Genomic DNA, 12,432 nt, shown 5'->3' with positions numbered 1-12,432 from the left:
CTCGCTGGTTCCGGCAACTCGAAACTCCACCCCTGAGCCGGGCCTAACTCCAAGATTGGCCATGGTCTTAACAAACCACGCCCCCGGGTTGGCCTTGTCCTCTGGTGGCGCCCCAGTTCGGGCTCTGGCAACAGGATTGGTCATTCCCTCGAGACAGGACCCCCCCCCCCCCGCCCCACTACTTAGAAGCTGACGCGCCGCGTTGGTCAGGCCCACAAGCCTGACCACGCCCCTGGAACAGGCTGCCCTTCTCTCATTGGCCGCGTTCCTGCGCCTTAGGCAATCGTGCAGCTCCGGATTGGTCAAGTAAGTGCCCTTCAGGTTATGTTTGGGCTCTGGCCACGCCCCAAGCCTAGAGCATTCTTCATCCCGCCCAGGGGTTGGACTAGCCACAAACTGGGCACAGACCACATCGCGCTAAGAATCCGAGCACTGGGATTGGACACTTTCGCGTTAAGCCCCTGAACTGACCACGCCCCCAAATAGTCGCACGCTGTTCAGACTCTGGCTTAAGACTGGCCACTGGGCGTGACCAAGCCTCCCCACAGATTCGGGCGCTGGGAGTGGCCACATCCCGCCACGTCCCGCCCCATAATGACGTCTCTCTCCTATCAAGTGGAGCACGGCCCCGCGGTCTCGTCTGTGCTTGTGGATAGGGCTAGTACCTTTGATAGTCCCGCCCCTAGTTAGGCCCCACCTCCGGGAGTCAAACCACTCCCGACCCAGGACTTTCTGAACTGAACTAGAGACGTCTGCCTTCACTGATCCTGGTCGGCCTCAGTTTCCCCCTCCAGAAGTCGGCCAGGGCTGCACGCGCTCTTCCTTTACGCCAGTCCCGATTCCAGCGCTTGAGCGCGACCCGTGTCCACGTCCGCGGCGCTCAATAAAGTTGCTCGCTTGTTGCCGTCCCGCCCGCAGGAGAGGCTGAGCGCGCCGCCCAGCAAGTCTCGCGAGAGTCAGCGGCGTCCGCCCTTGGGTGCTGGGAGCCGGGGCGTCTTGCGGTGCGGGGCCTGGGGTATTCCGTTATGGCTAAGACGCTTCTTCACCAGTACTGGGACATCCCCGAAGGTACCGAGTGCCACCGCAAGGCCTACGCCACCACCAGTATCGGTGGTGCCACTGGTGAGCGCCGGTCGGGTCCCCAGGGCGGAGGGCGCAGGGAGGCCATGGGGTCACTGGGGGCTGTCCGAGGGCGTCCTGGAGGGGCTGCGGATCTCGCGGGGTGGCAGTGGTCATTGTCGGGGTGTCTGGGGCGGCCTTGGGACGCTGGGGGGGCTCTCGTACAAGATAGACTTTGTGGAGGTGTCGGACTACCTTACAGGGCGCAGAGAGGTCATAGGGTCACTGGGAGCAGTCCGAGGGGGTCCCATGGGGGCTGGGAATCTCGCGGAGTGGTACGTGACCATCGTCGGGGTGTCTGAGCCGGCCATGGGGACCGCTGGTGTGAGATAGACGTTGTGGGGGGATGGGTGTGGCAGGGTTGGAGGGCCCTGGGAGGTCGTGGTACATGTGACAAGCTGGTTACTGGGGTCGTCAAAATCCCTGGGTGCTGGCATTTTGAGGTTATTGTTGAAACGCTCACCAGGCTCTGGGAAAGAGATGGAGTGGGAAGGTGTGGAGTGGGACCTCCGGAGCCGTTATCGGGGTCAGAGAAGCTGGAGGGTTCTGAGACTTTCCAACTGGGTGTCTTTGAGATAATTTGGGAGGATCGTGGGTTATTACTGAGGTGTCCGGAGGCAGAAGTTTGAGAAGGTTCTGGAGTGGGATGAGGTCTTTGTAGGATCCAGGAGAAATGGGTGGTCAGAGACATCTGAAACTTTTATTGGGGGCCATCAGAGGGGTCTTAGGGGCGCTGCGGAGATGATGAATGAAGTGAGTCAGCAGCTACCATAAGGGTAGCCTCGGGGGAATCTGAGGGGACCCACAGCCCTGGCAGTCCTCTGCAAGGGAGACCCTGGAGTCTCGTCTCTTCTAGTCTCCTTCCCAATCTCAGTCTGAGACATAGGTATGATGGGTTTGGGGGCCACCTCTGTATCTCCAGCTCCTGCAACAGGGCCTGGCAGAATTTGAGTCTGCACTGGGAGGATTTGCATTAGGACCTAGTCATCGCTACCATTTTCTGCATATTTAATAAGAGGCACCATTATCATCTTCATTTCTCAGAGGCGGAAACTGAAGGTTAGAGAGGTGGATGAACTGCCCCGGCGTCTTTGGGAGCCGGGCTGCAAATCCCGGTCTGCTCCTGGGGGTGACTGGGGCAAGGAATGCGCCTCCAGGGTCCTCCTGAATGGTCTTCAGGAAGGCTGAAGGGGGAGCCCTAGGGGATGGGTTTTGTGGCGTCTGCTTGAACAGAACCTGGAGGGGACTTGTTGGTGGGTGTTTGAGGGGGTGCGGGTGGAAACCTTTGACGGAGGTGCTATGTCGGGTGGTCGTGGAGAGACTCAGTTTTGGGGGTGGTCACTGGCTTCCAGGAGCCCTGCAGGGGGCCCAGGGGTCTTCGAGGGCGTCGCTGTGTGCGTGTGTCACTCACTCTGCCCGCCCGCATTTTCTTACTGACCAACTCCACTCAACACTCAAGACCTGGTTAAACGTGCTCCTGGATCCTCCCTCACCTCCCCGCTCCTTCCATCCCTGCCGCCCCTCAGCCCTCCACCCAGGGAACTCGTTTCACACTTGGCTTCCCTGGGATGGTGAGCCCCTGGAGGGCAGGGAGCCAGGCTCTAGCCCAGCCCAGCGCCCTGTGGGAACACAATAACTGGAGGAACAAATGAGTGACGGAAGGAAGGAAGGAAGGAAGGGCAGTAAAACTAGGAATGAACGAATGAGTGACTTCGTGAGTGAATGAATGATTTTGTGAATGAACGAGAGAAGGAAGGCCCGCAGTAACTAGGATGAATGAATGAGTGACTTGTGAATGAATTAATGAGTGAGGGAAGGTACACAGTAAATGAGTGAATGTGTGTGGGCCCACAGTTGCAGATTGTGAATGAATGAACGTGCACCGTGTCAAGACGGTCACTTCAGGAGGCTAGGAGCAGGCGCAGGGGCTGGGGAGGGGCCTTTTGAGGGGGTGAGTGCTGGGGAGGGTGGCTGCAGCGTCTGAGGAGTTAGGTGGGCTCCCGGGGGCGCGGGCTGGCACATCACCTACTGAATGATTGCTGGGGGGAGGGGGCCAGTCCTTGACCCTGGGATAGTCCGGTGCCTTCCAGGTCATCCGCTCCCAGGTAAAGGACTTCTGAGGGGTCTTGGGATTTTGGGGCACTCTGTGTCCCACGTGGCCTGTGAACTGGGCGTCCCTCAGGCAGGACCGCAGGCAAATGGGGGTGGGGTCAATCAGGTTCCCCCGCCAGGACTCACTGCCTGACTGGGTTTGGGGACCGTCACTGAATCTTGTCAGTGGTTCTTCGGCAGAGGGTCATAAATCCTCGTTCCTGGCCCAGCTCTGGAGATCATGCCTCCCCAGGTCCCAGGCAGGATGGGGAGCCCCCTCTGATTCAGCCTCTTTACAAGGTGGGGTTTGGGGGTGGGGATGTGTGAGAGAATGACTGAAGAAGGGGGTTTGTTGGGCCCGGGCAGGCCGTGCAGGCTTGGGGGAACCCCAGACTCCGGCCCCCTCCCCCCTTCCCAGCCTTCAGCCACTCTGAGGGGAGCAGGGACCCTAGGGTTCATCGTGGGACCAAGAGGGATTCGATCTGGGGAGTCCCCAGGGGGGCGCCTTGCATGAGGGAGCCTTCTGTATGTGTAGCTCTTTTCCTGTCGTCCCTGGGGCTCAGTTTCCCTGTCTGGCAAGCGGGGTGGCCGTCTTGGCCCTCCTCAGGGTTGCTCTCAAGGTTACCTCCCGCTGTGCACTGTGAAAAGTTCCCCACAGCTCTTGTGAGCTGAACCCCAGCCAGGGCTGAGGGGAATACTGCTCAGCCAGGAAGGTCACGTGAGGGCTGCACGCAAGCTGTGAGGTCTCCAGAAGCTGCAGGCTTGGGGACCTGGTGGGGCCCACATCCCTGGGGCATCGGTGAAGGTGGCTTTGGGTCACAGACCCTTCTGGCTTCCAGGCTGCTCTGCTGGGTGGCATCGGGCAAGTCGCTCTGCCTGTCTGAGGACACACCCCGCCCCGCCACGAAGCGACGGATCAGAGGGGACTGAGCCCATTGGGCCCCGAGGAGGGTGAATGGGGCGGTGGGTGCCCTTGCCGCCTGGCAGGTGGCAGTTGTGTTTTGTCTGGGGTGGGCTGGCCCCAGGAGGTCTGTGCTGGTGGCCTGCTCACCCTGGTGGTCTGTCGGGAGAGGAGGGGTGCATTGTCTGCCCCGAGCAGGGTCAGCTGGAGGGTGGGGAGCCCCGTGTTGGAGCCAGCCAGCTGGGCTTTGGTCTAATGTTCACTGAAGAGGGTCTGGCTGGGGAGGCTGCCCGAGGCTGCCCCAGCCTTACCCCACACCCACACACGGCCCAGGTCAGCGTTCCCTCAGGATGCCCCAGGCTAGGATCTCGGGCCTGGCCGCCCACCTGGCACTTGGCTCCAGGCCTGGCCCCCACCAGGGCCCCTCACACGTAAAAGCCAACGTCAGGGGCAGGGCAGCTGGGGCGGCGGCAGAGATGTAAGAGCTGACGAGAGTGGCGAGGCTGAGCCAGCCAGGGGCGAGGGACGGGCCCGGCGGTGGCAAGGAAGAGGCGTTGGTGGCCCCGGAGCGAGCCTCCAAGCCTCTGCTAAGGAACCCTGGGCCCTGCGGGTGGATGGAGGCTGTCATGGGAGTGGGGAGCAGGGCCAGGGTGCCGGCGCAGCCACCAAGGCCCCAGCCCATCCTTGCAGAGGCCGTGTGCTGGGCTGGTGCCCTGCGGGGGGCCAGCAAGGGCACGGGGACACAGGTGGCACTGTGTAGGCCTTGGTGGGGGGAGGCCTGGGGGCTGGAGGGGGCAGGTGAGAGCCCAGGCCTTGGAGCTGGGTTTGGGCCCCAGCTCATCGACTGTGGGACCCCGGGTGAGCCCTGAAACAGCCCCCGCTGGGCCAAGCAGTGGCGCCAGGAGCCGCCTTGGTGGCTACCGTGAAGATGAAGGGAGCGGTCACTGTGGGATGGGGAGGGGCCTGCCCCAGCCAGGGCCAGGGTCTGACTCACCTCCCCACCTTCTCTTCCCATAGGCCTCATCGTCTCCGCCTACAGCGTGGCGCTCCGGACCCCAGCCTCCTTCCTGGAGGGAGTAGCGAGGACAGGACGGTACACATTTACCGCAGGTGAGCGAGCGAGCCCGCCCGGCGCGTGGGCTTCTCCTTCGGGGGCCCTCCCGGCGCTGGTCTGGGCCCCTGACTCAGACTCAGGGCCCGTCCCTCCCCTCCGCCCCTACAGCCGCCATCGGTGCCATATTCGGCCTCACCTCCTGCATCAGCGCCCAGGTCCGCGAGAAGCCTGACGACCCTCTCAACTACTTCCTCGGAGGCTGCGCCGGAGGCTTGACCCTGGGAGCACGCAGTGAGTGAGCCCGCGCCCCTGACCTCTGCCACCCCTCCCTCCTCTCTTGTCTCCTGGGCCTGGGCCTGGGCCCGGGCCCGGTGGGGGTGGCGGGCAGCAAGAACGCGCGTCCAGCTGCAGAGCCTGAGAGCTCCCAGCACCTTTGAACCTTGGCCACCAGCTAGCGTAGCAGTGGTTTAAGCTGCTGCTGCTCAGGCAGCTACCCGCGCCCACCTCGCCACACCCTCTCGCCCTCCCGTGGCTGCCTGTGACACTTGGCACGGCCCCCGAGGCCCGGCGCGCGGACTCCTCCCGTCCCCTCCCTGCCCTCGCCGCCTCGCTCGCTCTGCTCCGCTCCAACCCCGTGGCCTCCTTGCTGTGCCCCCCTGCACACCAGGCACGGTCCTGCCCCAGGGCCTCGGCATGGGCTGTGCCCTCTGCCTGAACCCCCTTCCCCCAGATGTCAGCATGGCGGCCCCTCTCGCTGTTCCGAGCCCCAACGTACGATCCAGGGCATGTGATCCTGGCCCCCGCCCGCCCTCGCTTCATATCTCTCTCCTCTGGCTGCCGCGTCTTGTCAGAGAACACGAGGTCGCCGCCTGTCTCCCCCGCCGACCCCTGAGCACGCACAGAGCAGGTGGGGCTGGCCTTGGAGCTGCCGCCCCTCTCCCAGCACCCAGGGCCCTGCAGGGGAGCCGTTCTCACCATCCCCACTTTACAGATGCAGGGACTGAGGCTCTGAGGGGGGATGAGGTGGCCCGAGGGCACCCGGGAAGCAGGAGCGGATGCCTCCCTAGTGGGAGGCGGGCCGGGCCCCAGGCCAGCCTTGCACAGTGGAGCCTCCTGGAAGCAGACGGCTCTTCTCGCCTGGGCGGGGCGGGGGTGCGCGGCGGGCAGAGGCCACACTCAGATAAACCGCCGGGCCTGGGGCCCAGCAGACCGGGAGTGCTCCGTGGACGGTTCCAGCAGGGCAGAGAGGGAGGATGCTGAGGAGGAAGGCCCGCGCCCTCCTGGCCTTCGCTTCGAGACCTTGGCTGGGGTCTGGGTTTGACCAGCGCCCCTGAGCCTGCGATGGGGGTGTGAGCCCCGTGCCCAGCAGGCAGACCTCCTCCCTGCAGCCACTCTCAGGCCACAGGCGTCTTATGTTCTCCGCTTCCCGGACCGCAGGGCAGGCTCAGCCAGGACACGAGCTGAGACCGACTGACACGCCATCCGTCCCCTCCCGCCCCCGGACCCAGCAGCCTGGAGTGCTGCCTCCCTCCTCCCTCCTCCCTCCTCCCTGCCTCAGTTTCCACGCCCGTCTTCAAAGGCACGGGGCCTGGGGGCTCGTCCCGGCCACCCGAGCTTGCAGTGGGGGCTGTCCTCTTGCGGTCACTGCCGGCGCCCCAAGTGGGCACGGCTGAGCTGCCCGCGCGCGTGCCTGACACCAGCCTCCCCGCTCTCACAGCCCACAGCTACGGGATTGGAGCTGCCGCCTGTGCGTACATGGGCATGACGGCCGCCCTGGTCAAGATGGGCCAGCTGGAGGGCTGGAAGGTGTTTGCAGAGCCCAAGGTGTGAGCCCTGCCGCCTCCTGGGGCTTCGGGCAGGTTGAAATTCGTCTAAAAATAATAAATTCTGTGTATGTCTGTGTGAGTTTCCCCTGCTCCGTTGTTCTCTGGGGTGCAGCCCTGTCCGGGGAGGGCTGGGTGACAGGCCAGCGCTGGTGAGGGCCGCAGGGCGGATGCTGGAGGAGTGAGGAAGCGGCAGGAGATAAGGCATCTGGGTCTGTGCCTGATGGGCCGACGGCGCCAGCTGGGCCCCGGAGGAGGAGCAGGCGTCGGGCAGGGGTCCGCGGGCCTCCGCCTGTTCTCTTGGCGGGCGGGAGCCCATGGGGGGCGGGACTGGGCCCTGCTGCCCACAGCCCTTCCTGCGGCCCCCCCCCCGCAGGCCCCTCTCTGGGCCTCCCCCCAAAGCCAACAGCATGTGGAAAACACGCCCAGGCCCCATGCACGGCCCGTTTCCAAATTCCTGGGTGTTGGAGCGGAGAGCCCTGGACAGCCTGGCCCAGGAGCCTTGTCCCCATCCGACAGGTGGGTGACAGGCCACCGGGAGCCCTCAGGGCAGGCGCCCACGGCAACAACGAGAAGAGAGACTCGAGGTCCTTGCCCGATGCTGCCTGTCAGGCCTGGTGATTTAGGTGGCTCCAGAATGCTGGCACGGCCTGGCCCCAGGCTTTCTGCACAACTGGCTCAGTTCTTCTTGGAAGCCAGAAAGGAAGGCCCGGCATGTTCCAGCATACCTCGATGGGCCATAAATTAGGGCTCTCAGGGCCCACCCTAGGGAGCAGGGTCGGGTGAGGGTGGGATCAGGTCCTGGCAGGGGTCTGGGCGCTGCAGGTGGCCCGGGGGTGGCAGGAGCGGGCCAGGCTGGTCGCAGCCCTCATGCACCCCCTCCCTGGTGTGTGGCCTGTCCCTCCTTCCCCTTCCTCCTCTCTTGGGGGCCTGGATGTGGTTGAAAGCCAAGCTTGGAGCCTTGCTTTCCTCCTCTGTCCACCCCAGCTAATAACTCATCTGGGTGTTAAGCAGAGCACAGGGCCCCAGCCCCACGGCCATTGGCTGGGCTGGCCTCGCCGCCATTTCCTTATGCCCCCAGCCGCCATACAGCCATTCAGGTCCCTCCCAGCCCAGGCCCCTCAGCCTCTTCACGCTGACACGGCCCCTCCTCCAGCCTGCCCTCCAGGGAGTGGGCGCCAGCGTCCACGTGCGGCCTGGGACCAGCCACCGGCTCGGGGTCACGTCCAGGCCTAGCTACCCGAGCCTGGACTTCGGGGTCTTTGAGAGAGGGTGGAGATGCCCCACCGGCCCATGGACTGGGAGGGGAGGGCCCAAGAAGGCTCTGGGCTCCGAGACCTGCGTTCGAAACCCAACACTTGGTTCTTTCCTGGCTCTGTCTTCAGTTTCCCCGCCTGGGAAGTGGGGATGACCATGTCCCTCCCTCAGAGATGTTCCCTGAAGAGGGAAAATAGCTACACCCCATGGAAGCGCCCTTTCCCTGCCCTCTAGGCGGCGGCCGGGGTCCCCTGCTCCTGCACCAGCCTGGTCTGTCCCTGCTATAGCTGGCAGGGGGCAGAGCCCACCGTGCTCCGTCCCCCGCACAGGTCCCCGGCACTGTGGCCCTGCCCCCGACCGCAGAGAAGTCAGGTTCCATCCCTGCTGCCTGCCTCTCCCTCCTTCCATGGCTTCCCACCTGTCCCGCCCCTCAGCAGCTGGGGCAGCAGGGGCAACAGGTTCGAGTTGGTGGCGGGTTGGTAGCGTGGCCCCGTCATCACCGTAAATAGGGCCTGTGATCGTCATCGGGGCCGCCAAGAGCTGAAGCCGGGAGGACCTGTTCAAGGCCCCGCAGCTGGTCACTTCCCAGCCCCCGCACAGCAGTAGCTTCCAGAACCAGATCTGCCCAGGGACCCCCTCCCCGCTACACCCTTCCTCAGCCCCTGCTCTCCTGAAGCCCAAACCCCGTGCCAGGTCCAAGGGCTCACAGAGCGCAGGAAGAGCTCATTCACGGCCAGCCAGCCCCAGCCCACTTCCAGGCCTCGGTTTCCCCTCTAGCTCAGGCCAGGGCTGTTCTGCCGCCCACCAAGCCCTTTGGGGGCTGGTGGCCAGCGTTGGAGCAGTGCCCCCAGCAACGGCCCAGGCCCCCCCAGAATGGGGCAGGAGGGAGCAGCTGCTCCCCAGGCTCTAGGCAGCCCCAGACCCCTCAGCCGTTAACATGTACTAGGCTGTGAGGGGCCCTCATCATCCCCACACACAGGCCCCGGGGGCACGGCCCCTGCCCAGTGGATCCAGTTCCCCTGCTCCTCGACCTGGAACCTCACATCCTGCCACAGCAGCCCCGAAGTGGGGCAGTGGAGGACCTTTCCAGAGACACTCATCCCCCGCCTCGACGAAGCCACCCCCAGCCCCAGAGAGTCTGGACTAGCGAGGGGAGGGGGCGACAGGAGGGCTTCCTGGATGAGGCAGAGAAGGGAGGACCTGGGCATGAAGAGGTCTTTCCAGACATGCACAGAGGGGAAGGGTGTCCCAGGCAGAGGACAGAACAAGATCAAAGGCCTGGGAGAGGGCACAGCAGGTGAGCGATACAGGCCTGGGGTCAGTGGTGGGGCACTCCCTCCCCGAGGACCCTAGCCCTGGGGACACTTGCCAGTGGGGACAAAGCTGCAAGGACTGACTCAGCCCTCCAGGCCGGGCCGGGTCTCTGAGCTCTTTGCAAGCCGAGAAAATGTGAGCCATCCAAGTAAGAGAAGAGGAGAAAACCCTTCGAGCCCTTCCCACCTGCCAGCAGGGCCCATTTGTCGATGGTGATGTTGCTGTCATTTTGTGGGCTTGTTGAATCCTGACAACAGCCCCGGGGGTGAGCTCTTCACATTAGTCCTGTTTTACAGATGAGGAAACTGAGGCCCCAAGAGGTGACGTCACAGGGCCCAGCTCACAGCAGGCACTCAGTGTTAGTTCTTTATTTTATTTTGTTTATTCTTTTGGTCGCACGTGCCGTGCGGCATCTTAGTTCCCTGACCAGGGATCAAACCTGCGCCCCCTGCACTGGAAGTGCAGAGTCTTAACCACTGGACCGCCAGGGAAGTCCTCAGTGTTAGTTCTTTTATTATTATAGCTGTTGTTGGCAAAGAGCGTTATAGACGGTCTCTGAAAGACTTCCCATGTGGTCGCCATGGCAGGAACAAAAGCCGCCCAGTGGGACAAGGGAGGTGTTTTTGCGGCCAAGTGATCTTAAAAGCAAAGTTATACCCTCACAAATTCCTGTAAAAACTTACGTTGGACGTGGGCTGCAGGACACACGACGCTTTCGAGGAGGCCCCACAGGCCTGCCGTTTGCCCCTGCTGGACCTGGAGGCTGGTCCTCTGCCCTCTCACCCCTTCTCACACCCTTCTGCCTTCAGAGTCCATCCTGGCTCTGCCCACATCTCACTCCCTCCGCAGCTCCCGCCCGGGTCCGGCCCCCATCAGCACCGCCTGGACCTGGGTACTCACCCCCATCCTGGTCTCCGGCTCCGCCCTCGCCCCCAGTCTGTCCTCACCCCAACAGCCAGTGACAGCACGAGTCAGGCCCCGCCCCTCCTCTGCCCACAGCCCTCCAGGGCTCCCACCTCCCTGGGGGTAAAAGCCCAGGTCCTCCCTGTGGCCCACAAGGCCCTGCACGGCCTGCCCCGTCCCCTCCCTGCCCTCCCCTCCTCCCTCTCTCCCCCTCGCTCACTCTGCTCCAGACACACGGGCCTCCTCACTGTTCCTCCAACACGCCAGGCCTGGTCCTGCCCCAGGGCCTTTGCACAGGCTGTGCCCTATGCCTGGACGTCTCTCCCTGCAGATGTCCCCTACAACTCACCAACTCACCTCCTTCAGTTCTCAGTTCAAATGTCACCTCATTGAAGCCTCCCTGACACGCCAGTGAAATGGTGCCCCACCCAGCCTGCAGCACCCCACACGCTGTGTAGCCTCTTCTCTTTTTGTCCATCACACTTACCAGCTTCCAAATCCCCCATCATCCTCCTGTGTACTGTTTAGTGGAGCATGGGACATATCCTGGTTGTTATACCCCTGGGTCAGCACCCAGCCTAGGAACACAGAAGGGCTCTGTAAATACATGGCCCAGCCCTGCTCTGGGCGGGGTCCCACTCACTTCACCCCCATAGATGATGGCTGCTGGGGGGTGGGGGGAGGCGGGGACAGGTAGGAACCGTCTGTGTTGTGAGGGTCTCGAAGCCAAGACAAGTGTTTACCGAGCACCTACGTGTGTCGGGCAGAGACTCGGGCCTGGGATCCCATCAGCCAGCAAGACCGACGAGGCCCCCGCCTTCCTGGAACTCAGCCTTTGGTCTGAAGGAAGAAATAGTAAAACAGTATAAAAAAAAATAGTAAAACAGTAAAATGAGCAAACATGTAAATGAAAAAGAGCGATTTAGACAAAACCGTGCTCGAGAGACAAAACCAAGGTGACGCGAAACCCAGCCAGAGAGAGGAAGGGCCAAAGCCTGGCATGTTCCCAGGTGGACACAGCAAGTCAGGGCACACACTTTGGAATCCATCCTGCGTCCACCATAGCAGGTGCTTCGGGTCCTGGCCCGTCTGAGCACCCTGGAAAGGGCTGCTCCAGGAGGGAGCAGGGGCCCTGAGTGCCTTGGGGCACCCACTGCTGTGCCCACAGGGTCCCCACACCGAGGGGAGGGTAGAACAAGCAAGAAGGAGACTGGAGGGTGGGGTCTCGGGAAAGGGAGAGCCAAGGGTTCCTGGCTGGGTTCTGGTGGGTGTGTGAGGCCCCGGCCCACCCTCACCACCCCACCCTCGAAGCCCGAAGCCAGGTTAGTCATCGCTTCAGGGCTCTGGAAGTGGGTGGCAGAGCTTTGCCCCCTCTCACCCTGTCTGGCTCGACATCCAGAGCTCAGAACCCAGGGGAACCCCCAGTGCCCGGGATACAGGCCATCTCCAGCATCCTGGGCCAGAGAGTGACTGCCTGTGGGGAAACTGAGGCATGCAGCAGCCACCGGGCTGCCCGGGGGCCTCCAGTAGCTCCCCTCCAGTCACCCACCCTCCGTCCCTCCACTCTGTCCCTCCTTGGATTTGGCATCCAGAGAGGTCTGGCTGGGCCCCCAGCCCCGCATTGGCACTCACAGGTCCCTCCTTGGAGCCAGCCACGCCTCCCAGGGCCTTCCCAGAATGCTGGGTGGTCGACCCAGGTGTGAGGGGCTCAGTCAGACCTGACCCCAGACCAGCCAACATCTCACCTCTGGGGGGGCCCCGCGGGCTCTGAATACTCCGAATGCAGAGCAACAAAGGTGTGAGCCGAGGGTGGCCAGGCTCCGGGAGCCGAGGGAGGCTTTCAGCTCAAACGGAGCGGCTGCAGGCAAACCCATGGCCTGGCCTAAAATTACCCCCACGGACCCACCTTCTTTTAAAGTCCATCCAAATGCTTTTATTTTGCCCTTTTTTTTTTTTCACAGCAGCCTTTT

At 63.1% G+C, this 12,432-nt stretch overlaps 1 protein-coding gene across 1 annotated transcript; it reads left to right on the top strand.

Annotated features, from left to right (window-relative positions):
- The first annotated feature begins 738 nt into the window (after window positions 1-738).
- On the top strand, window positions 739-7,065 carry NDUFA11 (NADH:ubiquinone oxidoreductase subunit A11). The gene is made up of 4 exons (XM_082622966.1): window positions 739-1,122; window positions 5,129-5,221; window positions 5,334-5,456; window positions 6,883-7,065. Exons 1-4 carry the CDS (start codon window positions 1,026-1,028, stop codon window positions 6,993-6,995), a joined length of 426 nt encoding a protein of 141 aa, XP_082479092.1. The 5' UTR covers window positions 739-1,025; the 3' UTR covers window positions 6,996-7,065.
- The last annotated feature ends 5,367 nt before the right edge of the window (window positions 7,066-12,432 follow it).

This window comes from Mesoplodon mirus (genome assembly GCF_964341445.2).
Source record: "Mesoplodon mirus genome assembly, chromosome: 5".
In the NCBI taxonomy this organism is placed as follows: domain Eukaryota; kingdom Metazoa; phylum Chordata; class Mammalia; order Artiodactyla; family Ziphiidae; genus Mesoplodon; species Mesoplodon mirus.
Note: the sequence above shows the minus strand (reverse complement) of the source record. Positions and strands in the feature narration are given on the sequence as shown.